Source organism: Lepidochelys kempii, chromosome 12 (genome assembly GCF_965140285.1).
Source record: "Lepidochelys kempii isolate rLepKem1 chromosome 12, rLepKem1.hap1, whole genome shotgun sequence".
Classification (NCBI taxonomy): Eukaryota; Metazoa; Chordata; order Testudines; family Cheloniidae; genus Lepidochelys; species Lepidochelys kempii.
Window position 1 is genome coordinate 19,120,601 of NC_136391.1, and position 27,988 is coordinate 19,148,588.

The window sequence follows — 27,988 nt, forward strand, 5'->3', positions numbered from 1 at the left end:
TGAGTGGCCAAATGATTATTTAATTTCCTTATGCTTTAGTTTAATTTTAAAGTTAAGACTTCTTCAGTCAAGCTTCTGTATGTCCATGACGTTTTTAACCTCATAACCAGTAAGAACTATGTGGCATGTTTTGCAGCTAGTAAAGAATTCACGACTTGGTAAGGTTAAAAACTATAAACTTAAGAAATTGGGGACATGGAGAAAATGCAGGATCCTCTACTCAGATATCTAAAAAAGATACACCGATACCACCACCCGGAGATGTTGTGTCAGAAAATAAATTCACCTAATCCTGACTGGAGCCTCTGGGAACCACAATATTTGAATCTATATCCTTATGACAGGCATGAGGTTGACCTAATTTTGTATGCCATTGGGGAGTATTTCTTTTCCTCCCTCCTCAAAAAGCAATCAATTTTTCCCTTCCACAATCAGCATTCTAGGTTTCATTATCTTTCTCTTTAAAATTATGGGAAAACCTTGATAGCTGGTACTACTGAAATGTACGCTTTCCTGATCTCCAAGCGACAGGAGGATCTGCATTTTGTGAAAGTAAGTGTTCAATTTTCCTATGACAGAACTCCGCAATACCTTTCTGTACATGGATGTATGACAAAGAATACACTACCACTGATGAGTGTTTAATTTGATAATATCTAGAGCTATTATGTTAAGTGATTTGTAGTGTTTAAGTTTTACTCAAAAGCATAGTATACTTCAGTGACAATTTGAGGTACAAAATGAGGACAAGGTAACAAACCTAATTTAGATTCTTCAGTCTTTATAGCCCACATTGACTAATATAGCCATAGTTTATCTAAGAAAAGATTATTTTTTAATACTTAACTAGCCAATTCAGTTTTGTGAATAAACTGAGCAACTGCCTTGTCAAGCTTGAATGAAATAGAAGTATTGCAAATGTTAGGTCTCAAACTTCCGTATGCTTTGAAATGCAAGCCTTGCAAAAACAAAGCTTAAGCTTGTGGTCAGGACGCTGCAACCAGATAACAATTTATGCTGACTCCTATGTACTTATCAACCCCAAATTACCCACATTCAAAATCTCATTGGCTACCGAAAATAAATAGGCCTCAATTATACAAACAACTAACAACTGGACATGAAAATTAAATACGCATCAATTATACAATTAGGGCAACCACATAAACAATGTGGCCCACCCTGATTTGGTTGGTCTGTTCTAAAACACGGCCATCAGATCAGATAAAAAGAAAGAAGGCACGGGACTGTGTGTGTGTGTTTTTGGTAACCTGACCCACACCCCCTGAACTGAAGGGACGTGCGCTTCTCGACTGTCTGTACCTGGCCAGTGCGGAAAATGGCAGACTGAAGGGTAACGTATTTTCGGACAAATGCATGGCAAGTCTATGCAGTAAAGAAGTCTGGTCGCTCGAGCTGAATTGATCATAGTTGTATCGATACTGGAGTATAAAATCAATAATAGGTAGCTGATGCATAATAGCTTTGCATGTATTAGTGCTTGTCTTTTAAGTAGTCCGAGCAAGTGCATGTAGTGCTATCGTTCATCAGCTTTACGTTGCCTTTGAAATAGTTTGTCACCAGGAATATAGAGCTGGTGAATAATAGCTTTACTTATGCTTGTCTTCAGGGCTTTTATTATAACCTGCCAGGACCAGCATATGTAGATTCACTGTTCAGGAACTCGCAGACTAGATGATCATAATGGTCCCTTCTGACCTAAATATCTATGAATCTATGAACCTATGAAATGGTCCACAATATTACATGTACTTGTGCTTGTCTTCAATATAATCTGCCTTTTGTATTAATCCTTATTCAGTGCTGGTCTTTGGTTTTCCTTTTCCTTTTCTTGTTTTGTTTATGCTGTTATTATAGTCGGAAATCATTAAAAGCCTTTCTTGAGGAATAATTATTAGTTCTTACTTATTTTATACGGACACCTCTTAACCTCATTAAATCTGTGTTGGGTGGTGGGAAGTAGCTAACACCCCAGAGTGAAATAGGGCCCCGAGGCATGCCTCCTTCATCCTTTATCTCCGCAAGTTTCTTAGTCAGTCAGGTTTTCAATCAATAATTTAGATAATTCTTTTTATTAATTAGTCTCAGAACTTTAATGAGTAATTTGCCAACAAACACAGTTGTAGGAAAAAAATAAGTATATTGGTCCCTGTAACGAATAGGACAAAAGAGGCATTTAGAAGTATAGTTCACCCATTATGACCAGGACAAACAATCAAAGTTCAAATGGTGAGGAGTGCTTCCCTCTGTCTACAGTGAAAAGTAATGTATAAAATGAAGTTAGCTACAATTGCCATTTGCAGAGATGCCTGGCAGCCATTTTCCTGAAAAGAGATACTATGATGGGTACTCCATCATATTAGTTTCTAGTTTATTTTAAATAATGGTTTAAACTTTAAACAAGTTAAAGGAAGAACTTTTAAGACTTTAACATGAAAAGACCTTCAATCACTCCACCTAGAATGTGACTCCTCATATACATCTCACAAGATAAGAAGGATCAGGTCTGATCAATACTTAAATGGGAACACCTCAACCACAAAGAAACCCCAGGGTGCTGCTGGAAATGGTAGTGATGATTCAGCAAGCAACACTCTTCCCTCCAACTCAGTACTGAACAAATACGATGCTGGAGATACAGTAGTTTGAAATGCAGATATCTAGTATATTCTGACAGCAGAACTGGCACTTTCAGTACAAAGTCACTTGGGGCACTTCTGCACTGTGCTATGAAACCAACCTGTTCTTCTCTAACCACGATGGAGGTTGGTTTTACTCTTTACTGTTTATTCACTGCATTACCATGCATTATCAAGTGCCCATATTTAAAATTCATATTAAGATATAGTCCTGAGGTCTGTACAGAACCATGGAATTTGAATATACTGCCCCTTCACCACCACTGTGGTATTAAGGAGAGAAAGTGAACAAGAATAGAAATTTAAACATGTGAATAAATTAATAGAGAAAGTAACAGTTGGGGTCAAGACATTCCAAAAACAAAATGTCAAGGATGCTTAAAGAAAACAAAACTAAAAAACTGGACAACTATATGCCAAGTATGGTCGTAAGTTTGACTCAATTGTGAAACAGGAAAAAAAAACAGTGGAACACTAATTAGAAAAAATACACTTAAAAACCCGCATGTATAAACACAACTATTAAATTTAAAACAATTCTGAATTACTTTACCCGTGTTTGATTTAGAAATTACAAAACATAAAATCCCAAGCTTAAAATGTTTATTAAAATCAGAGACTGTTGTGCACCATGATAAACAAGATCTGAAGAGACTAAAATTTGGGTCAATTTTTTAAAAATAAAAAAGTGATGTGACATTTTTTCTACTGACATTTGTAAGTAAAATGATATTATGTGCAAGTTAAAGTTTCTTCGGATTCACTTGTATATACAAGTTGCTCAGTATTAGCTACTTTATTTTCCTTTACATTATATATCTTGTTGCAATATACACACAGAGTTAAAATTACAATCTCCTTTAGTTCAATAGACTAACAAAGACAGATGGTGTTTAGGCCACCAGCTTTTTGACCATGAGTTACAGAATATCCTCAAACATATCAAAAGAATTAAAGTTCTTTCCCCATAGATTTATATTCCCTATTGCAGCAGTTGAGCTCAGGAGAACAAATGACACACTTCCTTTTACTTAAACACTTTGATTGTGGTAAGGAGAAAAGGAGGTGGGGAAGAAGGAATACCACTAAAAATGTATTCCATCATTTACATACTGATGAAAACTGGTCAGTACTTTATATACGAGCAAATGCTGCAGTTCATTTACTATGAATACGATGTTCATTATTTCTAATTAAAAACAACCCTAATGGTAGTTTGCAAAGTGAACATGCATGACGTGCAGTCTTGCATATTAATAGAGAAAGAAGACTAGCAATAAAGACTGCCAAATTAATCATGTGGCACCTGCTGCTACGATATAACTGAAAACAATTCTGTAACATTTTAAACAAATATAATAGAAAATGTGATATAAAAATGAATCATTCACAATAACTGAACTCATTTTTCCATTGCTACACGTCTTAGGGTTTGTCTACATTGGCAAGTTTTGTTGCCAAAAACTGGCTTTGGCCTTTTTTCGGAAAAAAAGCCGAGTTTTGGCAACAAAAAACTTCCACCCCTGCAAGAGACTTTTGTCTTTTCCCCTCCCTTTATTGTCGACAAACATGCAGTGTAGACACCAGGGTTTTTTTGCAATTTTATTGGCCTCCAGAAAGAATCCCACAATTCCCACGCTGCCACTCTGGTCAGTGGTTTGAACTCCGCTGCCCTGCAGCCAACCCGCCCCTCCCACTTACAAGCCCTGGGAATTTTAAATCTCATTTCCTGCTTGCTGGCTTCCCAGAGGAGCTTCCCAGGTGAGCATGGCTGGCTATCGCACCAAACACGCTCCCGCTTGGACCGCCACTGAGTTGTTGGATCTGATCAGTATATGGGGAGAGGAGGCTGTTCAGTCGCAGCTGTGAGTGACCTATAGGAATCGGGACACATATGGGCAAATTTCTCGAGGCTTGTGCAAAAAGGGCTATGATCGGGACACGCAGCAGTGCAGAGCGAAGATAAAGGAGCTAAGGCAGGTGTACCATAAGGTGAGGGAGGCAAACCATCGCTCCGGTGGTGTGCCTAAGACCTGCCGCTTCTATAAGGCGCTGAATGCTGTCCTCGGTGGTGACCCCTCCTCCATCGCCAATAGCCCCATGGATACTTCGCAGGCAGCAGAAAGAGGGTAACCCGCAGGCTGAAATTCTAGATGAAGAAGTCGAACTAGAAGAGGATGTGGTGCTCCCAGCGGGGTCGCCTGGTGGGGCAGGCAGCCAGGAACTTTTCTCCACTCCAGAAGTGCTCAACGGCGAGCAGGAAGCAGATGAGACTCTGGATAAGTTGCTGAGGCTTGTGTAGGGAATCGAAAAGTGGGAGGTAGGTAGTGTTTTCTGTGAGCTGGACATTGCTCTGTGTAGCTAATCTGCATGGCCAAGCAGGGTATCGATGGACATCGAGACCTGCAGGGAATCCTCCAGAGAGGCTCTGGAAAATTTCAAAGAGTTACTTGTTACTCCTCTGCCACAGATTCCAATGGATTACAGCCTTGTTAGTTCCCCCATTGTAGAAAACTTTACCATGCCATTTAGCAATCACTGGAGCTGGACCGAAGTGGCACATAGCTGAGCTGCATATAGACTGGGGTGAAAGCCACAAGCATTCAGCAGCTGTGCCCTGGTTTCTCTGGTCACCCGCAGCAGCGAGATGTCAGCCAGCAGGTTGGCTGCATATGAAAAAGTGTGGGATAATTTTAGCATGAGTTCCCTACAAAGCTGCCCTGCAAGCCGTGACCTTTTTGTCCATACGCACAACCGCTTTCCCCCAACCTCCAATACTCACCATGATTGGGGTGCTCCCTGAGCTGTGTGCCTGCCTAGAGTCTCAGAGAGAAAGTAATTTCTACTAGCAAAATGCACTTTTTATTAAAACATTTCAATCATTTGCTGGAATGTAACAATCCCCCTTCTATTCAGCACAGACTTTGAAGAACACATCTCGCATCCCTGCAGACCGGCTTCAGCAGATAAGAAAAAACCCTAGGTGCAGCAAAGAAAACATGTTCTCCGAGGTGCTGTAGCGCGATGAGAGACAGACCAGGGAATGGAAAGAGTGCTGGGAAGCCGAAAGGCAGGACAGAAAAGAGAATGTTGCTTTTGCTAGGCAAGCAACAGAGCAGATGATAAAAGTTATGGAGCAGTGGCTCTCAAACTTTTGTACTGGTGAACCATTTCACATAGCTAGCCTCTGATCTGCAACTGACCGGTAGCAGACTGGATTCACCAGCTTCCACACAGCAATTGCAACATGCTTCTCTACTGAAAGGGCAGCTCTCAATCTGGTGTCCTTGCACCACAGGTCAGTGGACAGCTCAGCACGTAGCTCCATGAAGGTTGCTTTACGCAACCTAAAGTTCTGTACCCACTGGTCGTCATCCCACACCTGAATGACAATGCGATCCCACCAATCAGTGCTTGTTTCTCTAGCCCAAAACGACTGTCTACCGTATGCAGCTGCTCTGTGAATGCACAAAGCACTGACAAGTTGCTGCCATCAATATCACACTTGGGTGCCTACGATTCATCCTCTGCTTGAAAACATGGACTCAGAGCAGAGGCACCGGAATAGAGGAGGCCAAAGGGCCATGGCCCTCCCACTTTTTGAAAGTGGACAGACCTTGCCCATCCATTTTTTGCCACAGGCCCAGCACCCTGACCCTCCTCTTCCCCTTGAGGGCCTGCCCTCTGGCCAGGCCAGAACCTGGAGCCCAGGCTGGGTAAGAGTGGCCCGGGGAGCCACAAACCCTCCACCTGTCTAGGATGGGGGCGGAGGGGAGGCCAAGATCAGCCCCCAGCCCATGTCCCTGCCCCTGGCAAATAGAGGGTCTGTGGCTGCCCACAGCTGCCCGGGCAGCTCTTACCATGGCTCAGCTGCGTCTCTTTGGCCAGGCCCCACCCTGAGGCCAGGCGGTAAGCCAGAGCCAGGTCAGGGTAAGAGCCACATGGGCAGCTGTGGGGAGCCGCAGACCTTCCACATGCCCTGGGTGGGTACACAGGCTGGGGATTACTCTCTGCCCTCTCCTCCCACAGGCAGGTGGAGGAGCCTGGGCTCCCCGACCCGGCTCCAGCTTGCAGCTTGGCTGGTGGTGGGGCCATGGAAAGGGAGGGGCCTCATGCCACCCCACACTTTTAGGAAAAAATCCATCACCCGTGACTCAGAGAGAGATCAAAGGCGCAGCCAGCCCTGAACCATGAAAATACCCAAACCAGACACCAATTATTTTTTAGAGTGAATTATGTTAGCTCATGTATAATGCCACAATAATTTGTATCTTATTCAGCATATGCTGGGAAATGGTTCCAACCAAGATGGATTCCCGGACAAAACCTGTGGTAAGAATAGTCTGAAACAAAACAGCTCCCTATTGATAGACTTGAACATCTTCATTTGCATCATCTTTTCTTACTCCACGCTAGACATCACAAAGAAAGAATGGAAGTTTAATGGCTGAACACTGTTGATTATACCCACCCAACTAACAGATATATATACACATCAATTTTTTCTATATTACCAAAAATGTTGTTATTCAGACAAAAGAACGAACTGTTCAAACATTGTGGCTATTACATAGGATTACCACCTCTCTGGTATTTGACCAGCCTGTTTTTTTTTTTAAATGGATTTGCCAATGGCCACAAAAATACTTTAATCTGTCTTTATTTTTTTTAAATGTGGGTCTAAATATCTGCATTATCATCACAATATACTGGGATATCCAATGTTAAAAGTTTCTGTGTTCAGCTAAAGATGTTGCAGTGTTCCCGTTTCTGCGGTTTAAGAAATAACAGATCAACACTCTTGAAAATTCAGAAGCTATCTGCCCACTAACATGCAAGTGCATTGTGTGTGTGCGTGAGAGAGGGTTTGAGTCACGTGAGAGTGAGAGGAATATTAAATAATGGAAAATCAGGGCAATGGTGCAAGTCATCATACTACTACCCTGAATAAAAAAGGATTACATCAGAAATTGCACATTCAACGACAACTGGCTACACAATACAGAGTACAAAGACTGACTGGCAAAATGTGCTGATAAAACAAAGACCCATTTGTTATCAATCCTAACTATATTTTTTCTCTCTCTAGATACAAGTGGCTGCTCAAGGGGGAGTTTGTGGAGTTGCCTTGTGGTTAGGGTAGCAGTGGACTTGTGTTGTTGGGGCAGGTTTTTGCATTTCAAAGCTGGTAACCTTACTATTTCATAGATAGAAATTTTAATTTATAAATAAAAATCTACTTGTATTTCAATATCATAGAAACCATGAGTTTACGCATGTGCGCTATCATTACAGGACAAATTTGTCTTCCACTGAAATGGCAAAATTCCAGTAACTTCAAATCAGAGTAGAATCAAGTCTTGGTTTTCTCCATCTTTTCTCCCTCTCCTCTCCCCAACCCCTCGAGCTTTCATTTGTCTTCCCCTCTCTCAGCTGTCTCCTATTCCTGTAAACACACAAAATAGTCCCTGAAAGATCACTTGACATAAAATAAAGGCTAAAAAACTGGAATGGTATTTAGCTTGTCTAGCAAAGGTTAAAAATAATATGGAGTTAACATGTATTAATTTAATGAATTTACAAGCATAGCTGTGCGTGACTCTTGCAAGTCTGTCAACTAAAACACAATTAAGGGAAGAGATGTGAATTGAAACAGAATGGTTTTATTACAATGTGGAAATAAAACAATATTACTCAATGATATTACTTACATAATACTACTACTAAATACAAAATGGTGTGTGTGTGTATGTATGTGTGTGTGTATACACACTTAAGTCATTTCTATTTTTTTAAAGTTCGAAGTAAGATGATTAATCCAATGGTTTCTTTCAGGTAATATATATATTCAGTCTTCAGTTTTGAAAAAGGACTCTCTCTCTCTTTTGATATATATATATATATATATATATATGAATGAATGAATGAATGAATGTGCAATGTAACTTAGCTGTTTATGTAACTTTTCACGTGCTCACCAAAGCAATATTCTATTATAAATCATTTGTCAAATAATTTTACTAGTACAGAATCTATTTTAAAACCCACTGAAGAAGCTTTACCTAACACAGCATATATATATATTGCAGGGATTTTCAAATTCCAAAAGATCAGATTGTGTTCTAACAGTTATACTCACCGGACAATCTGTGACCCTCTGTGGCCAGCAAAGAAACAAAACAAAGTTACCATCCACAAAGTAATATATTTCATTTTTATTTTAAGAATGGAACATATAAAAAGTTTATGCAGAAAAAGGACTGAGTGGAACAGAAAAACATAGAAGTGTCAGAGTCCTACAGGCAACGAATAGTGTTAAATTTAAGTGTCTGACATTTTAGCAATAGAAATAATTTAAAACTACTCAACTTTTTGATAATACACAATAGAAAACCATGAGAATTAAAAGTTAGAGACAAGCGATAAAAAGTCCATAAAAGTGATTAAAGCATAACATAGTTTTACTCTTAAGAAGTAATCATGTGGGAGAAATAATTATATTTGTAGGACTAACAAAATCAGTGAGAGGCTGGATGGAATTTGGGCAGAACTTTCTGACACACCAAAGACAACTGACCTTGAGGATGAATGACAATTCATTCAGCTCATCGGGTACAGATATGATGAATTGTTGGCATTGTCACAGTGTGCCAACCAGCGGACCATTACTTCTGGTGCACAAGAATTGGCATGTTGTGGTGGGATCTGATCCTTTTGGAAACTGGGATGACCAGCAGTGGCTTCAGAACTTCTGAATGAGCAAACAGATCCTCACAGAGCTGTGCGAGGAGCTTGCATCAAACCTCTAGTGCCAGAACACTCGATTCAGGGAAGCCATAGTGGTGAGGAAGCAGGTGGCTATATTGCCCTGGCGAAGGTTGCAACTCAAACAGCTATTGGTCCATTGTAATTCACTTTGGAGTTTGAAAGCCCTCCGCCAGGGTTGTGGTTGTACAGGTTTCCAAGGCAATTAACACTAACCTATCAATGGGTGGTTTCCGTTAGAAAAATTCCAGAAATAATAGCTGGATTTCAGAGCATGGGATTTCCAACCCGTACAGTGGCCACTGAAGTCACCCTCATCCCAATACTTTGCCCACCAAATGGAGCAAGTGAGTACCTGAATTGAAAAAGTTACCATTCACTCCTTCTGCAAGGCTTAGTGGAACAGAGAGGCAGATTCATGAATATGGGAAACACTGGAAAAGTTCCTGACACAGCAGGGTGCTGAAATCAGGACAGAAAAAGGGACCTGATCCCTCAGAAACCATATGGTTTTCTACAGTGTATCTGTGCCAGCTGTTATTTTGGGGGACCCCACATACCTACTCCTGATTTGGCACACTAAACTGTACCCTGACATCTGTGATGCTGGAAAGAAGGAATTCAATTACAAACTAAGTAGCTGTGGAATGGTCATTGAGTGCATGTTTGACAGACTGAAATCTCTTTGGCACTGCCTATGCACCCATCTGGACGCCAATATGGCCAACATCATTCATATAATTGGCACGGGCTGCTCACTGAGTGGGCTGAGGACAACTCTGGTTTACAAACTCTGTCCATGCATCCAGATCCCACCCATGTGCACACTGGGCCTGGTTCTCAGTGGACAAGGGAAATCAGGGCTGCCACATGTGTCCACATCTTCGAACAGCAAGGATGCACAGGATGACATCTGATTGTGCAGATGAATGCAGTCACACCCTGTGCAGCTGCTGGAAAAGCACATGACAGAACACATACTTGTGAGGTTACATAACTTTGTGATGGTTTTGTTTCCCTGTAGCCAAAGGTCATTAGCTGTTCATTCCTGTGACAATTCACACATTAGATAATTATAACAGGGCATCTCCACTGGCTAATCACCTTAGGGTTGGGTTTGTGCTGTGAAGGGTGGTGGCTAATTTATAAAGTGGTCACTGGGCAATGCTTTTGTCTCAACTGTTCACACTTGTTTACAAATCTCTGTTACGGGAAGCACTCAATCTCCCTTAACAACATTTGCTTTGGACAGTGTGTGCACACCTATTCTTTTTTTAACCTTGCTGTCAGCAGTGCTAACTCATGCACTGAGCAGCTATTATAGAGCGCTAATCATAAGGTTGAAGCAGGTCATGGTTCGGGGGTGAGGGAAGAAGGAGGGACCATTTAATCACTGGGCAGTGGCAAATGACTGTATTGTTACTTGAACTGTGTTTTGTTTTTCTGCATGTGAACCAACCCATAAAAATGTTTATCTACTCATTTTCTGTATTGTGGGTTTTGCTGCTTTTAGAACTAGCAGTGGGTTCTAAAAGCTCATAACACTAACTGCACTTTCTGCATCCCTCCCACATATCCTTGGGACTTCAGATATTTCTTAACCTGTGTGGGGAAAAGGGTGTGGGTGAGTCCAGGAGGCAGACTGTGACTCTGCTACTGCAGGAGGAAAAGTGAAGGGAGACATACTCTGTGTCAGCTGTACAACAGGTGCAAGGAACATCACCTGGTGGGTTGGTTCTGCCCTACACATTCTAGGGCAGAGCCACTTGTCTTCCTCTACACAAATATACCCTTCCTACCTGTGCAGGAATGAGTATAGCTCTTGGGGTGAGGCCACTTCCTTCTCATCTCTCACCCCCAACCCCCAAAAGGAGGTACCCAGCACAGGGGAATAAGGAGATGCATGACACCACACCTTACTCTCCTGCATGGGCAGGCAAGATAAGCCATAATCTGACCCTTAAAAATTGGAAAAGCTAGAAAAATTAGGAACCTCCACCACTATGTTTGTATAAATGGAATCCAAAGCAAAATAACTCATTCTTCCTATACATGCCACAAGTGCTTCAAAAATGGCAAACAAACAAACAAATAGCAGTAAACATTAGCAAGTGTATTGATTACATATGACTGGCAAAAAAGTCAGTTAAGACTAAAAATTTTACATTATAGACAGAAAGCTTGATTTACTTCTGCAATAGTTGGTAAACAAAATAGAATACAAAATTGCAGTAAAATACGGAAAGAAAAATTAAAAGACCATTCCACTACTTTCAAATTGCTGTTAATTAAAGGCTCAATCATGCACCCACTGAAGTTAATGGACATTTTGCTATCAATTTAAGCCCCGACCCTACAAAGTCTTATGCACATATTTAACATTGAAATCAATAGGATTGCTCACAGTAGCAAAGTTAAGCACATACATAAAGGTTTTCAAGATCTGGGCCTCACACAACAGCAGGATATAGCCCCCAAAGAACTAAATGATACAATGGTGATAAGAGGACAGCAAATATCTCAGGAAACTACTATAAAAGAACCAGTATTTTATTTACAGTTAGTAAGTACTGTGTCAACCATTTACAGGGTCATAAATGTTTATCATGGATTTCATAATATTTTGATTTTTTTTAAATGCTCCAGCTTCTGGAGACATGCTATCATGTAATAACCTCCACTTTCATTTAAAAAAGAAAAAGGAAGTTTCCAGCCCTCATGGTTGTGGAAAAATGCTTGAAAATGTGAACCATAAACATTAAAAAACTAGAAAGTAAATAAAAGAGCCAACAAACTTAAAGACGAAAAATCGTTTTTAAGCCAATCATGTGATTTGGGGCGGGCCCTGACTCATGATTTATGAACACTCAGGATTGACAATAACCAGCGGTCGGGTGGCTGGTGAACTTTGGGGCAGGTGCGGTGTAGCAGAAAAAAAATCTCACGAGTATACAAATTTGGCATTTGCAATCAGGCACTTAAATTCAAAATAGGTAAATACTGCGTAACAGGGTATCACTCTCTGTCTCCAGGCTGGTATAGCAGCTGAGATAATACTAGAAGCAGCAGCTGTAGCAGCAAAAAGTGGAGAGCCTACTGGACGTTGCAGGACAGACAAGCCCCCATTTGGTCTGTGTTGTTGTTTAATGATTTCCCACATCTTTTCTCACCGAGCCTGCCTACAGCACTGCAGATGGAAAATCTCTGCAGGACCCAATTGCTGAAGTTCGCTCTTATTCCTGAGCTTGGTTCCTCTGCTCATGAGGCAAGTCACACAGGCGGTGGTGACTGTAGGGCTCTCTAGTGTGTCAGCAGAGTTTTAAAAATCAAAGTGTAGTGTGAAGCAAGATCAAAAAGTGTTTTTGCCTTTTGTGTTTTGCCCCTTTTTAACGTAAAACGCGGCCTCAAACACCACCCTTCTTCCTGCACATATTTTATGTTTGAAATATCAAACATCAGGAACTCACTTCCTTCTTTACTAGAAAATTAAAGGAGGGATCTCACATCTCTCCATCCCCTAAACTGGGGAGGAGAGGGAGTATATGGAAGGGAGGGAATGTTTACTATTAGACAATCTAATGGTCCCCTCCAAACTGATTTATGGGGAAGAGACATCTATCAAACTACAGCTTTGCATCATCAACAAGTCCTCTGAAGATTTCACCAAGGTTTCACAACAAAGAGAGTGAAGACATTTAGAAAAACAAAGTAAAACAAAATGAACAAGTGTGAAAAGGCTTGCAAGATCTCTTTGCATATCAAAAAGTGCAAACATTTGGTTTGCATGTTTTGTAGTTCACCCTTTGTAACTGCATATGCATTCAATACCTATTTTCTTATGTTATGTTCACTACCCCTTGAAGACTGAACTTTAATGTAAAAGAATACTGAACAACAACGTACATTAGGATCCAACACAAAATCTGGATCTAGTACATGGATGCATTAATCTAAGTTTTCCTCCAAAAAGCTGGGTAGTAATATCTATAGAACTAAATTATTAACTTACATCAGAAATGGACTTCTGCAAGTTAGTAACTAGCAGGATTTCAAGTGGCTTGAAACAGACAGGGCATAAAAGCATAGGATGTTATCATTTTGATTTTGGAAATATCTCATGAGAAGACCTCTCAAGATCTTTACCCCAACTTCCATGAAATCCTCAATTATTTTTGATATTACAATATATACTGTACATAGATTAAATATAACCATATTTTGAGTAAATGTTAAGCAATTGACCCCCAGCCCTTTCAAATAATGGTTCATCTTTACTTAAAAGTTGCAGCATCTCAAATCCATTATTCCTGAAGTCTGAAGATCACTAAAAATAGTGACAGTTTCCCACAGAAATTGGCTAGAGGTATAAAGCAGCATAGTGCTGGTGAAATGGATTTCCCTAACAATGGTCACTTATTAATATGGAAATACAGTAGCATTCAGAGATGAGAAAATATGGCTGTCAGCTATGATACTTTGATAAAGTACAAACATTTTAAAAAATAAGATTAACATGCAGGTGAAATCCACACATGCAGCAATGACAGATAATGTCAACATGTTTATTGTGCCTTATAAACAATTTTTGATACTGAGAGAAACCACAACTGCGGCCACTGGGAGCTGCGGGTGGCCATGCCTGCGGAAGGTCAATGTAAACAAACTGTCTGGTGGCCCACCAGCGGATTAACCTGACAGGCCATGTGCGGCCCACGGGCTGCAGGTTGCCCACCAATGTTTTACACTGTACTGTTTAAGGTCAACCAAAATTAAGTAATGATGGTTAGGCCATATCATATCCTTTCCATAATCATCTCCTGGCCCACCATCCTCTTCCTCAGTTTTTTAAGATTACAGAGCAGCACCTGTCAGAATGTATTACCAAAGAGCAAAGAGTTTCTAGCTAGGGTACAGTTTGTTCTTGTAGGAGTAGTCTACTAAGAATTCCATGCCAGCATGTGGTAAACTACAATAAAGTTTGGATTAAATACAGTAACTATGCAGAAGATCATGCAATTGGGCAAGGTGTTTAAAAAAAGCTTTTTGTTGCCCTTTTTAAAAAACAAACAAACAAAACACGTGGAACACACATACACCTAATCTTGTGCAGCTATTTTCAAAACTTTTTATTAATTTTACTGCTAAGTGAAGTATGGAACTAACTACATGGCAGTAGAGAGTGTTTGATACAGACAGATGTTATACAAACTACTCCACTAAATATTGTCAATGCACCTCAATCCTGCCATACAACTGACAAAACATTTCAGTCTTAAATCACTCCTGAATAAAGAATGCCAACTGTGTAAAGCTGTATTTTGGATTCATACATGCTAGCACTAGTAGAGATTAGGATGAAACAAATTAAGTGCTCTCAACTGTGACGAAGACCCATTTGAACCTAGTGTTGATGACAAAGTAGAAAACTAGTTGATCTTGCACAGAATTAGAGTGGATGATCTAATAGCTCCTTTACATATCTAACTTCTATGATTAATAGAATCACAGAATATCAGGGTTGGAAGGGACCTCAGGAGGTCATCTAGTCCAACCCCCTGCTCAAAGCAGGGCCAATCCCCAACTAAATCATCCCAGCCAGGGCTTTGTCAAGCCTGACCTTAAAAACCTCTAAGGAAGGAGATTCCACCATCTCCCTAGGTAACCCATTCCAGTGCTTCACCACCCTCCTAGTGAAAAAGTTGTTCCTAATATCCAACCTAAACCTCCCCCACTGCAACTTGAGACCATTATTCCTTGTTCTGTTGTTCCATGAACCCAGGTCTACACAGGTGAAACATTAACTCCTTGTGCTACTTGTCATTTTTAATCATGACATAACGGAGGAAAACTATGAAAAAAGCCTGTTTTTACAATCAGACAACCTATCCTCATGAATTCAGCTGCAAAACGCATCGATTTATGACTGTACATGAGAATTACTTGGCTCTGCAATAGGACCAAAGTTATGATCTATAAAGCAACTTTGCACTATTATACATGCATTATGTTTTAGAGATAACACATTTTAAAAGAAGTAAAATTAAAGCAGGGAAAAATAAGACACCTTTCTCCCTACGTTCAATTCACATTTATATTTGTATAGTCTGTATATCAAATATTTAAAAGCTATGAGCAGGGTATTTTTAATATTTTTTCAAGAACTACCATCACTGGTTGCCCAAAGCCTTTAGAGGGGTAAGCAAGATTTTTTTTTTTAAACAAATTGCATTATTTTAAGAATGAACTATTCCCAGGCACAAGGATATGCATTGCCGCCTGTAATTCCAAGAACATTACCACACAAGAACAGATAATTCAAAGCAAAATGAACAGAGTGTATGAAACCAGAATGAATGCATAACACTCATTAGTTTCTATGGAAACTATGGTTAACTATTCCTTTGAAATCTGTGTTTAAATTCATTGACCAAGTTGTAGTGATGTTTGAGAGGTGTGCAAAATATGTCACTGTACTATCTGAGTTAGAAAAATCACCCGCTTTTTACTCTCAAATTATCCATCCAAACGACATCTGAACAGATGTCTACTGTCAGACGGGAAACAAAGTAGTGTGAAAATAAAAGTCTCAGTTTCAAGCCAAACAGCCTATTTGATGAAACACTTGTCCAATTAAAAACTCAGTGGGCTTTCAACACAATGTTATGGAGCAAAATATAATTTGGTAGTCAATGTATGGCTTTTATATGTTCACAGTTCATGTAGTTTTTCTCTAAAAGTGTACTAGAAGTTGTGATCCACTGGACAGGAACACTGGACAGAACAATTAGAAATCTGGATTCTAGTTCTGGCTTTGCTACTGACTTGCTACAAATCCTTAGACAAGATCCTTAACTTGTGTGTGCTTCACTTTTTTCCAATATAGTTCTAAGATTTATAAATAAAAAGCACTATGTAAATGCCAATTACTTTTAGAGACCCACTCCTTTCCTTCCCTCATGTTTCTCCTCTGAGAATATCAGCTCCTTGTAAACTAATTAACGGGCATATTTGAAGACGCACTGTCAACGTGTCTAAGATCATAATTTATTTCCCTGGCAGTATTTCTAGCAAATGTCTTTCCCCCTTCCCCAAACTAGACAGTTTGGGTCTTAAAGAACACAGTCATTATAAACTCACTAGCTGTGCCTCTCTGATGGGCTGATGGTCTTAGTTTACAAGAACACTCCTTACAGCCAGGGGTAATGAACACAAACAATTCATAAAATGTATTGAGAATAGACGTTCTGAACAAATATTTCCCATTAGCCAGAAATGGGAAGAGGAGGCATGGTGGGAGGGGGCACATGGAGTCACGTGCCTCCCCAGAGTTGCTGCTTGGCTTGTACTGAGCATGCTCAGTAACGTCTGCTGAAACTGCTGCCCTCACTCTGTCCCCCCAACTATCAACAGGTATGGGTCGTCTCTTCACATGGGTGTGACTAGCACAGGTTTCTTTTTGCCTGTTTCTTGGTTACCTTATACACTGAAGTTCCTGCTTTTAAATGGGAGTCTTGTCCTTGGTCCAAAAAGATCCTTTCCCTGTGACAACTTTTTCTTTAACTCACACAGTCTGCCCCAATCAGCTTGGCTGGTCTGCAACCGCCTACCTACCCTCATTTTGCATCTGTCCTCCTCAAAGATTTCTCTATATAAAGTGAAACTTAAAGTAAAGCTTCACACGTGATTTTTTAAATTAGTTTTCGCATTAAAACATTTTTGTAAAAACAAATTAAAAATATAGACACATACATGTTTATAGAAAGAACTGCTTCAGACAGTCGAAGTTATAAAAAATAATATACACAAACTGAGAAAATACTGAGACATGATAGGTATGGGTTACTGTTTGAAGAGAGGACTGAGCTCTAGTCACACCTCTGATACAGACTTTGTCCATGGTCTCTGACAAGTCCTTTAGCATCTCAGCCACACTTTCCTGAACTGTAAAATGTGGATATTTATTTCCCTTACTGAGATATTTTGAGAAATAAATGTTGAGTGCTATGTATGTGCTTAGTATTATTATTACATCGCCTTCATTTCTCTCTTCTTAGTATTATACCCGAAAAGATTTTTGAAATCTAGAACAGGAAGACACTTCTTAGGACCTCAACCAATAAGTTTAGGAAATATATTGTTGATGAAGATTTAAAAACAACACAATACACTTTATTTATAAAACTCTGCAGATAAAAGGAAAAACATAATGGCAAGAACTATGACAATTTTATGAACAAGAGCTGATACAAGAAAAGTTTAAGCATTCAATAATTCTAATTCCATATGTTATTAGAACAAAGGCTAACGACTTCATGATTTACAGTAACAATGTCTATTTCCTAGGTCACTTTTTTTTAATCTTTTTTCATATTTTAGAAATGGTAACCACATCTCCAACAAGTTATTGTCACTGTCTAACCTCAACCCTGAGCTTTTCCATTATGAGAATGTCTGGCAAGGCTTGAAGATTCATAATAAATAATAAAAAATAAGAAGTTCTGTGTCCTAATTTATTCCTCATACTGTAGGAAGGATGGAGTAGTGGCTAGTGAATGGGAATGGGACTTTAATTTCTGGCTCAGCCAGATTTCTTGTGTGATCTTGGGCAAGTCACTTAATCTTCACTGTGCCTCAGTTCTCTGTACACAAAATGGAGAATACCTACTTAAATCAAACTAATGTTGTGATGTGATGATAAAAAGCCATTAATGATCGTGGGACATTCAGCCACTATGGTGATGAGAAATACGTAAGTATGTAGATCAATGCATTTACAAACATGCCACTCAGTGGGTAATACATAAACTATGTTCTTATACAGAGGGCCAAATTTCAACTTCGAAGTTCTCAAAAGTAAAGTTAAATGTTTGAAGATTTGCCTGCAGCTTCTGTTCTTCCCAAGGGAGAGTAAGGTTTGACAACAGCAGGTGTTTTTAGCAAAACACTTTCAGTATTTCGTTACCAGCATCTGAGACAGGCAATTGACTGAGTGAACATTGCAAGGTCAATTGGCAGGAAAAAATTAGATGCATACCTAATCCAGTTACAAATGTTTTATGCTTACTTTAGCAAACTAAATTTTCAAATGTAAGATCTAGCACTCATGCACATTATGTAGATTTGTGACATGCCCTGTAAGACTAAGTCCAGAATTCAATTAATGAATTATGCTAATTCATATATGTGGTTCTTATCCGTGACAGATTATTTTCTTCATTTTATTTAAGTACAATTTTTCTTTACTAATTTAATAATCTAAGAGGAAAGAGATCAAGGCTTTAGACTGAATGAAAAAATGCTTCTTTTTATAGATTTAAATTAAAATATTCAGTGAGAAAAATAAAATTTCACAGAATACTAATTTCCAACCTTCAATTTATTAGATTCCTTCTTTAATCTCATGGCCCTGTTCCTGCAACTAGATCCATGTGGATGCAAGAGTTTGTCCACATGGGTGAACTGGCAGAAATGGAACCTACATTACAAGGAGATCAGAAAGGCAAGGCCAAATTAAGTTCGGGAATAAAGCTGCCACTGAGAAATAAGACAATGTCATGTCAAAAATAGTTGTAGGGGTGCAAGAAAAATGTAATAATTTGAGACCAAACATGTATTGTAATTTATAGTCACAGTTAATACTATTTAGCACATATATAGGCCTTTTTATGGTCAAAGCACTTGATAAACCTTATCAGTATATATTACCCATATACTCATTAGGGAGTATGTACATGTAACAAGGTGTAAACATAATAACCTCAGTAGACAAAAACAGATGGGGCATAGGAGAAAGGATGCAAACTTAGAAGTAAATAGACTGAGGCAATGTTTTCATACGTTTTGTTGAGTCCATTATTTTTGTAGGTTCTCTCATTTTTACTTTTCCCTCCTCTTCCAGCCTCTCCTAGACCTGTACGCATCCCATATCCACCTGCCCTGACTTTATAATGTCAAAAGCAGTCTAATGGATTCAACTTGGTGTTGAAATAGGGGGCATCTGGTAAGGTCTCATCTCTTTTCGGCTCCAAGTGTTTTTGTTGTTGATTTAAAAAAATCTGATTCCTTCCAATACTTTCTCTACAACCTGCACTCATTTAGTCACAGCTCCATTCCGACACTCATTCTCTACCCTCATTCCTGCAATTTAGTTCTGTACTATAAGATCATTCCTACCCATTAACTAGCCCTCTCTCATGTTTTCCTAATTTAATCTGCCATTATCTGTGCCACCCCTTTTCTAATTTGTCCCATGACAGTGTAACCTTCTATCCCCACACCTCCATCCAAAAGTCAAACTTTTATCCTCAATTAATGTTCATTGAAACAAAAACTATGAGATTAAAGAGGACTTTAATCCATTTTTCAGTGATGAATGGGTACTTATTATGTTAACTCCAACTCATCCCCCCAAAAAATTCAATGAGCATACGTATCTGTATTATACATGCTATATAGGTATTATTAATAAATTAAAAGAACAAAAGCATATTGCAATAATTAGGACTGGGAAAGATAAAAATTATAACCCTTTCAACTCAGAAATATAATTCGAACCAATCATTCAAATGAAACATTTTATATGAAAGTACATGAGGGGTTTACTAATTTAAGCACCCTCTGTTTTAGTCTGAATCACCAACTGATCAAAGATCATCACTCTGGATTTAGGTTTCTGGCTAAATGCTGTGAACTTTACTGAACTACAAACATGGCAATTATTCATATTCTTTGAATAGCAGTGGCATTGGCAGCTCCTTGACATGTTTTGCTGGTAAGATCCAGATGCACTTTCAAATAATCTAAAATAGTCATGGTTGACCAGCATTGTACCCTGTAAAAGATAACAGCTATCTTGTTCACCATATCCTCTTACAGAAGGCTTAAGGCAAGACATTTTGACAGGTCTTTTAAATCTTGTCCTTGTGGTTTCCACTACATCTATTATCTAATACAGGGACCAAACTAGTTCAGTTGGAATCAGTCATATCACTATCAGCTTTTCTTTCCACTTTAAGGTTAGATGGATTATTGCTTTTAACAATAACCTTGGCTCCTGCGTTAGTGTACATCAAGAATGCTTCCAACAATCCGGCAACTCTTCCAAAGTTACTCTGCTGAAAATCTTCCTCTTCAAGACAGACTTTTGTCAGGAGTAAGGACCTGCAGCTAGCCTGCTTACCTGCTAACCTAAAACCCAGGCAGTCTAAGGAGTGCGGCTGGGCCCAACTGAGACGCCAAATTGTCCAAATGACTGAGGGGATCAGCAGACCCTTATGACTAGCAATCGGGAGCTGGCTGCTCAAAGCATTTGCCCATGCCTGCAATAACTCCCGTGCCAGGTTTTTTTGCAGCCTTTCCTCAGCCCAGGTCATGCAACTCTGACCCACAGCTCCAGTTCCTGACTTGACTTTGGCTCTGACCCTTGGCTCTGGCATCTGGCTTCTGACTCCAGTTTACTCCCGAGAGAATTCTGCACCAAAAAATTAAAAATTCTGCACACAATATTTTAAAATTCTGAAAATGTGTGTCAATAAATAAATGTGGAGGCTCCAGCATAACAGTGAGGAGCACAGACCACTGACTGCATGGAGGTGGGAGATCAACGTGCACCCTGCAGCCCCCAAGGTACGGACTCGGCGGTGAAGCTGCACCCAATCCTGACACAGTGCAAGGGCTGAGCATGCCCAGGAAACACCCCAGTACCCTGCCTCTCTGCATCAGGTGCACCAGGTGTGGGCAGGCAGGCTCAGCCCAGCAGGATCCAAATGTGGAGGGGTTTAGTGTGGGAGGATCCAGATGTGGAGTGAGAGGGCAATCTGGGTGTGGATGGCTCAGTGGGACGGATTTGGATGCACAGGGGATTGTTGGGGGGGTGGGATCCAAGGGCAATGGGACTCTGCAGGTGGGTCCGGATGAATGTGGTTAGGGCTCAGTGAGAGGAGATTGGGTACATGGGGGATGGGACTCAGGAGGGGGAGTTTGTGTGTGTGGGACTCATCAGAGAAATCTGGGTGCTGGAGGAGTGGGGCTTGGTGGGGTGGGAGTCTGGGTGCAGCTAGTTGGGGCTCAGTAGAGAGAGGGTCCAGGGGTGGGGCTCATCAGGGTGGTCCAGGTGTATAGGAGTGGGGCTTGTTCGGGTGGGGATTCAAGTGCAGGGGGCTCAGTTGGTGGGGCCTAGGTGCAAGTGTGGGGATCCAGATGCAGGGGTGTGTCGCTTGGCAGGGGGTGGTCTGGGTGCAGGGGGATGGAGCTAGGCAGAGGAGGTCCAGGTGCAGGGCTCAGAGGGGGTTGGTCTGGGTGAAGGAGCTCAGGGGAGGTCCAGATGCAGGAGGGAAGGGAGAGGGGCTCAGTGGGGAGGGTTGGGGGGAGATTGGTGGGGGCAGTCTGAATGCAGGGGAGGGTCTGGGTGGGGGAGGTCTGGGTGCAGGGTTGCTCCGGATGCAGGGGGTGAGGCTCAGTGGAGTGGGAGTTTGGGTGCGCGCGGTTGAGGCTTGGTGGTAGGATATGGGTATGGGGGAGTCCAGTACGATCTGACCTGGCCAGGGCATCCCCAGCCCCACAGTCATTTGCTTCTCCGCCAGTTGTTCCAGGCGCTCAAAACAAAGCGCCTGCGGTGCTAGGGAGGGACATGTGACCTCTCGTGGCTTCTCTTTGCTTCCTCGTCAGAAAGTCATTTTTCCACAGGGAAGCAAATAAATCTGCAACGGACATGAATTCTGTATACGCAGTGGCACAGAATTCCCCCAGGAGTACCACTTATGACCAGCAGCTCCAATTCTTGGCTGCCTGACTCCACCTTCAACCATGAGGCACGACCACTGACATCCCAGTCAAGTGACACCTTTCCACCTTAAGTGACATGATACAAATACCCTCTTCTATTTCTAAAGCCCAATCAGGTCCCTCCTCCCAAAAAATCAAAAGCTGACCATAAGCAGAGTTTTGTCCCCAAAAACGCAGAAATGCCAGGGACCCAATGGAGTCTGCTACAAACTTCAGGACTGCTACTGACTTTAGGTGGAAGGCACTCGGATACTACAATGACGGGAGGCAACATAAAGCCCTAAAATATATAGATATAACGTCTTAGAATGCTTTACTTGTCCTGATAGCTGAAGCTTGAGAGCAAAGTTTTAGGAGAAGCAGCCCACTTTTAGCAGTAATTTTAAATACATGTTTCATCTATAAAGGTAATACTGGGACAGTACTACAAAGAATTCTTGTCTGTAAAGCTATTTGTGTTAGCTTTTCACCATTCCCAAAATAAATATTTCAGTAATGAGAAGCAGTAAATTACCATGCAAAACTGCAAACAAACAAACTTCAACTACTAACCTGGGAGAACATAAACTGCAATTACTAACTCAGGAGAACTCATAATTATCTTTTACCAGGAAAAAAAACTGAGTTATTTAAATTCTTTTCACAGTTTAGTTAGAGGAACCAATTAAAAAAAAAAACTACTAATTTTTTTTAAAGGGACCAAACTTTTAAATAGCCTTTTGTGATAAAGAATTTTGTATGTGCATATGCATATAATGTCTTTGTAATTCCATGGTAAGGAGGAAAACATGCAATGTATTTTACCAGTCTATTCCTTAAAGCATGCCATTTAAAACTAAGCATCATCTAAGTTAAAATAAGAGAAACAAAATTGTCCTTGGAAGCGATTAAGGTTTTTGGAGTTTGCAAGGCTTACTATATACAATGTGTTCAAATTGTACTATTTCCAGAAATTAAGCTAACTTCTGCCAATGACCCCTTGTTTCATTGGTGTAAAACCCTTTTAAAACCTCTATTACTCTCCTTTACAAGACAGAGAAACCAACTCCAAACATATTTCTTCTGATACATCTTATTAAGTCTCTTCATCTTCTGAAATAAAAGAAACAGTTTATGTAATTCACTGTACTCGGACTTTACCACTGGATTTCAGAACTTGCTGTAACTAACGATACGTAACACAGTAGACGCTTGAAACAATAAACTCAGGAGTTTATTCTCAAAACCCATTAACATAAACATAGGCATTGAAATTGCTACAAACCAAACAGGAAACTATCTTTGGATACTCAAATGTCAGTATTTTGTGCTGCCATTGCTCAACCTGAGACTTCAGGACAACATCAGCTTTTAACTGGTACAAATCTGTTTAGTTACCAGTAGGAAATGTTGAGTAGTTACACAAATTAAGAAAGTAGAAAAACTCTGGGCTTGTCTTCGCTACCGGAGTAAGTCGACCTAAGTTACACTACTTCAGCTATACAGTGAATAACATAGCTGGAGTTGACATAGCTAAGGTTGATTTACCGTGGTGTCTTCACTGCGCTGTGTCAAAGGGAGATGCTCTCCATTTGACTTGCCTTACTCTTCTCAGGGAGCTGGAGTACCTGAGTCGACCTGAGAGCACTCTGCTGTCGATTCAGCGGGTCTTCATTAGACCCGCTAAATCGACATCTGCATCGATCTCCCTGGTAGTGAAGACAAACCCAGATTATCAGTAGAGGCAAGAACCCAAGTAGCTCCTTTAACACAGAAGGGATGGAGAAAGAAAAGTACAACAGAAGCTTACGGGGCTCTTCTGTTGAGATCCTTGCAGTGGACAGCTGAAAGCCTTTCAGATGCAATCCGACTGAGAGTCACCACTGAAAATTTGTGCTACTAGTACAATATCTAGTAGATTAAGCTAAACTGGAAAAAGGCACTCTTATATACTCATGTGGAGTGGTATATGAACAGATACTGTGCTTTACATTCACACTGTATCTTAATCCAAATTTATTTTCAAGCGTAGACAAGCCTTAAGACTGTAGCCAGCTACATGAGACATGCTTAAAAAAAGAAGCTATTTGTGGTTTAACACTAAAAAAAAAAAAAGAAGCTAAACAATGCTCTAACAGCACCTTTAACTTAACTGTCATTACAAAGGAAAGTTCATAACCAAGACTGTCACCGTAAAAGAACTGATAAATAATACACAACAAAAATACACACAAAAAACCCAACATAATTAAGGATTTTTTTTTCCTTCTGAAAATAAGAGATTTGAAATTTGGAAGGCTTTCCCCACAAGAAGCTCAATCCTTGGACATAAATTTTTCTTAAAAAATTATAAATAAAAGAACTGCCAGTACAAATTAAATACAAAATACATATGGCATTTTTATGTTAACATTGCAAGAAAGCAGCAACAAGCAATCACACTTTTCAAAGTGGAAGACACAAAAACATAAAAAAGGAAAGACCACACACTTACCAAACCTTGAGAAAGTATGTGCAGAGCTCGCTTTGTCATCGTCCGAATTGGCCATTTCAAACTGATGCAGCTAATCACAAACGTCTCAGGCTAAACTACAGCAATTTTCAAAACTGTCCAGTGAGGGTTAGAAGCAATCAGCATTAAATTAGTGAAAGCAGTGTTAGCAGAGTTATTAACATGATGCACTGGACAATCAAGGGGATAATTAAGATTAATTATTATTATTTATGTTTTCCCTCTTATACCCTAAAACTTGGTTTTCTTGTGCCTTAGTTTTAATAAACAACATCTAACCAAGTAACAGGACCCAGATATGCATAATCTTCCCATACTGAATATTATATAAAAATAATATTACTTTATTTTGAAGTAAAATTCCTGGTTAATTTATAACAATGCTTTGAATATTTACCCTTTCTATGACCTGATCTTGCACCGCTGAAGTCAATAGTTTTGCCACTGATATCAATATGTGCAGAATAAAGCCCATACATATTCTACTCCAAGATTAAATAAATCCTTGATCCATAGGCAGCACTGAATTAAAGCTTGGGGAGGCTAGTCCCCACCCCACCCCACTCCCCTGCCTGAGCCCCCTCATGGCCACCAGCCCCACAACTCCTGCTCAGTGCTGGGCAGTGCAAGCACTGGCTCCAGCTGTCTGGAGCCCTGGGCTGCCACCCAGCCCCAGGGGAAAAGTCACAGAACACCAGTAGGAAGCAGGAGTGGGTCTGGGGGCAGAGCATGGGCAGCGCAACACAGGGCTGTTTGGGGAGGCTCAGCCTCCCCTTGCTTGATACCCGCCACCCACGCCTTGATCCAAAAGAAAAGCATTTCTTCTTCCATTAATAGTAAAGATGCAATATTTTGTACTAAAACAAAGCAAGTGATACACATTTAAACAGCTATTGCAACCCAGTAATTTTTAGGCTACAAATAATCTACAGGTTGGTTTCCTTCTGCAGTACTATACCATGATTACAATGCTGAGAATAGTAATTATTTGAATTGGTGTCTCTTCTGTTTTGGTGGGTAAACACACAAAAACAAGCTGTAGTTTTCATAACTGATGTTGAAAACTAGGCCCTGATCCTGCAGACGAAGCTGTGCAGGCAACCCTCTTACACATGTGTGGAATCCTGCTAGGGTCAGTGAGGCTATGTACCAGTCAGATTGCAGGACTGGCCTACTACTGTATTATCTGCAGTACATTCCTACTAATACAACTGTAATCAATCAGTTATTTAATTCATTGGTACTTATAAGTTTTTCCTAGCAAAAATTCACTTTCATACTTTTAAAGTGTAACTGGAGTATGTACAGGTGTCTGCAAGACTGGGGCCTAAATGATATTTCGTTTTCTAGAAGATACTGTAAAATGTGAGTCTCACCCTTCGACTCTAAACTTGAGTCACACTTACTAAATTTTGCACAGAACATTCCATTTAAATACATACTTTGTGTAAACTATTTGTAATTTCCTTTTAAATAAGCAAAAGTGGTTACATTTATTTCAGTCAAGTATATAGTTAAATATGCATTTTCCTTTTAGATAGGAACATTGACTGTAAAATTATGCTCGATTAAAAATGGTCTTGCATGTTTTGTAAGTTTAATTAAGTAGTACTGTGTGGTCAGCATTAAAAGTTGAATTATTCTAATAACTATCTGAATGATTCTACAAATACAGAGCTACAAACAAGCTTTGACAAAACCTAACTTTGTGGGTCACCTTGCGGTGATAACTTCCCTTTAAGGAAAGCAATTTTTAGAGTGTAACAAGTCACTACAAACTATTTTGTTTTTATGGCACTGGTTATTGTACCATCGTGGGCTGCATCCAATACCACCTGTATGGCCCTGAGGATGTCACATGGGCAGCAGCTCTGTGCTGACTGGGACGCAAGTGGCCCATGGGCCACAGGTTGAGAACTACTGGTTTATGGCAATAAATTGTTGAAAAATCCTTGGCTTACCTATCTCAGGGGAGTGGAATGCAAGTCTAATCTGTGGTTCTCAGCAAAATTAGACAAAGCTCATGATTTTGATGTAAGAATATATTAGTGGTTTCAGAATACATTACTGTTCAACAGCTTGTCAAACACAATGATGTGTGAAGCAAACCAGTTTTGCTTACAACATGTGCTAAGCTGAACTTTACTGAAATTTAAATGTCCCATTAAACTCATGAATTTAAAATGTCTCAGCAAAGTTATGCATCAGCAGAGTAGCAGATTTTTTAAATGACCTTCAGATTAATCCAAAAGATTTTATTTCCAAACTAATTGGATCGGTTGCGTTTTTTGTTTTTACAAGGTGTGAGGATGAAAAAGCAAACAAAAGGGTTAAGACTTTGGCTCTAGAAAGGAATCTAAATTTGAGCTACATCTCTGTCAGTTATTGCGATAGCAAGGACACATCCAGCTTAATGGGGAAGTGCACCACAGGGCTGGAGAATGCGAGTTACCATAGCCCTGAACAAGCCTCAGATTTTCGCTCAGACTTGGTCAGCGTTAGGTAAGAAGGTGAGGAGAAAACCGTGCAGCAGCAGTAGCAGCACTTGTGTCTTCAGCTCCGCCGCGGCAGCTGCCCTTTGAGTGAGCTGCGAAGCTGCCGCAGGGCCAAGCAAGCCAGAATAGTGACAGCCGCAGCTGAGGCGGGGGGACGAGAGCTGGGCTCGCCTGAGAGGGGTTAGAGGAACAGGGAACAAGGCGAGCGCCGTTCTCTCAGCGCGGGCACAAGCAAACAGACCCCCGCAGCCCCCTCCCTGTCCAGGAGAAGGGGTCAGACCTGAGCGCTTGGACCGGGCTCGCAGCTCCAACATCCTCCAGCTCACGTCTGCCAGATGCAACGCCATCGCGCGGACGCCCCACCACTACTACTCCCCTCCCCGCGCGCCTTTTCCACCGGAACAGACCGAGGCGACAGCACGGCTCTGGCCGCCGTTGTTACCCTGGCCGGCCGTAAACACGCCCACGACACTGTCGCAAATGCGGCGTCTAGTCAGTCCCGGAAGCGAAGAGGGGATTGTGACGGCCCCTCCCCCGTTGCCGTAAGTGATGTTGGCGGCGGCCTGCGAGTGGGTTGGAGGTGCTGGAGGATGGGGCGCTGCTACCTGTTTGGTCTGTCCTTGCTCCTGGGGCTGCTGAGGGCTGGCCGGGGGCTGCAGAACGTCACCGCCCAGCTCTTCGGGGCCGAGGCCTTCGGGACCCTGGTGGCCTTCGGGGACTTTAACTCGGATAAGCAGACGGACCTGTTCGTGCTGAGGGGCGGTGAGTGCTGGTGGGGCTGGGCCCCGGGGGAC

General features: G+C 40.8%; 2 protein-coding genes across 6 annotated transcripts in view; one reads left to right on the top strand and one right to left on the bottom strand.

Moving 5' to 3' along the window:
• Window positions 1-27,652, bottom strand: part of PHKB (phosphorylase kinase regulatory subunit beta) — a 209,795-nt gene extending 182,143 nt beyond the window's left edge. For 2 of the 5 annotated variants that reach the window (XM_073307735.2, XM_073307736.2), the window contains exons 1-3: window positions 27,475-27,651; window positions 24,682-24,794; window positions 8,800-8,817 (exon numbers count right to left, since the gene is read on the bottom strand). In XM_073307735.2, the coding sequence (XP_073163836.1) occupies window positions 8,800-8,817; window positions 24,682-24,736 (73 nt within the window). In that variant the 5' untranslated portion in view covers window positions 24,737-24,794; window positions 27,475-27,651. Of the gene's footprint in view, window positions 1-8,799; window positions 8,818-24,681; window positions 24,795-27,474 lie in introns of all 5 variants that reach the window. The other 3 variants (XM_073307739.2, XM_073307738.2, XM_073307737.2) reach the window with 3 other exon arrangements.
• The window catches only part of ITFG1 (integrin alpha FG-GAP repeat containing 1), a 212,439-nt gene continuing 212,091 nt past the window's right edge, over window positions 27,641-27,988 (top strand). The window contains exon 1 of the mRNA XM_073307742.2: window positions 27,641-27,956. Within this exon, the coding sequence (XP_073163843.1) occupies window positions 27,785-27,956 (172 nt within the window). The 5' untranslated portion in view covers window positions 27,641-27,784. The remainder of the gene's footprint in view (window positions 27,957-27,988) is intronic.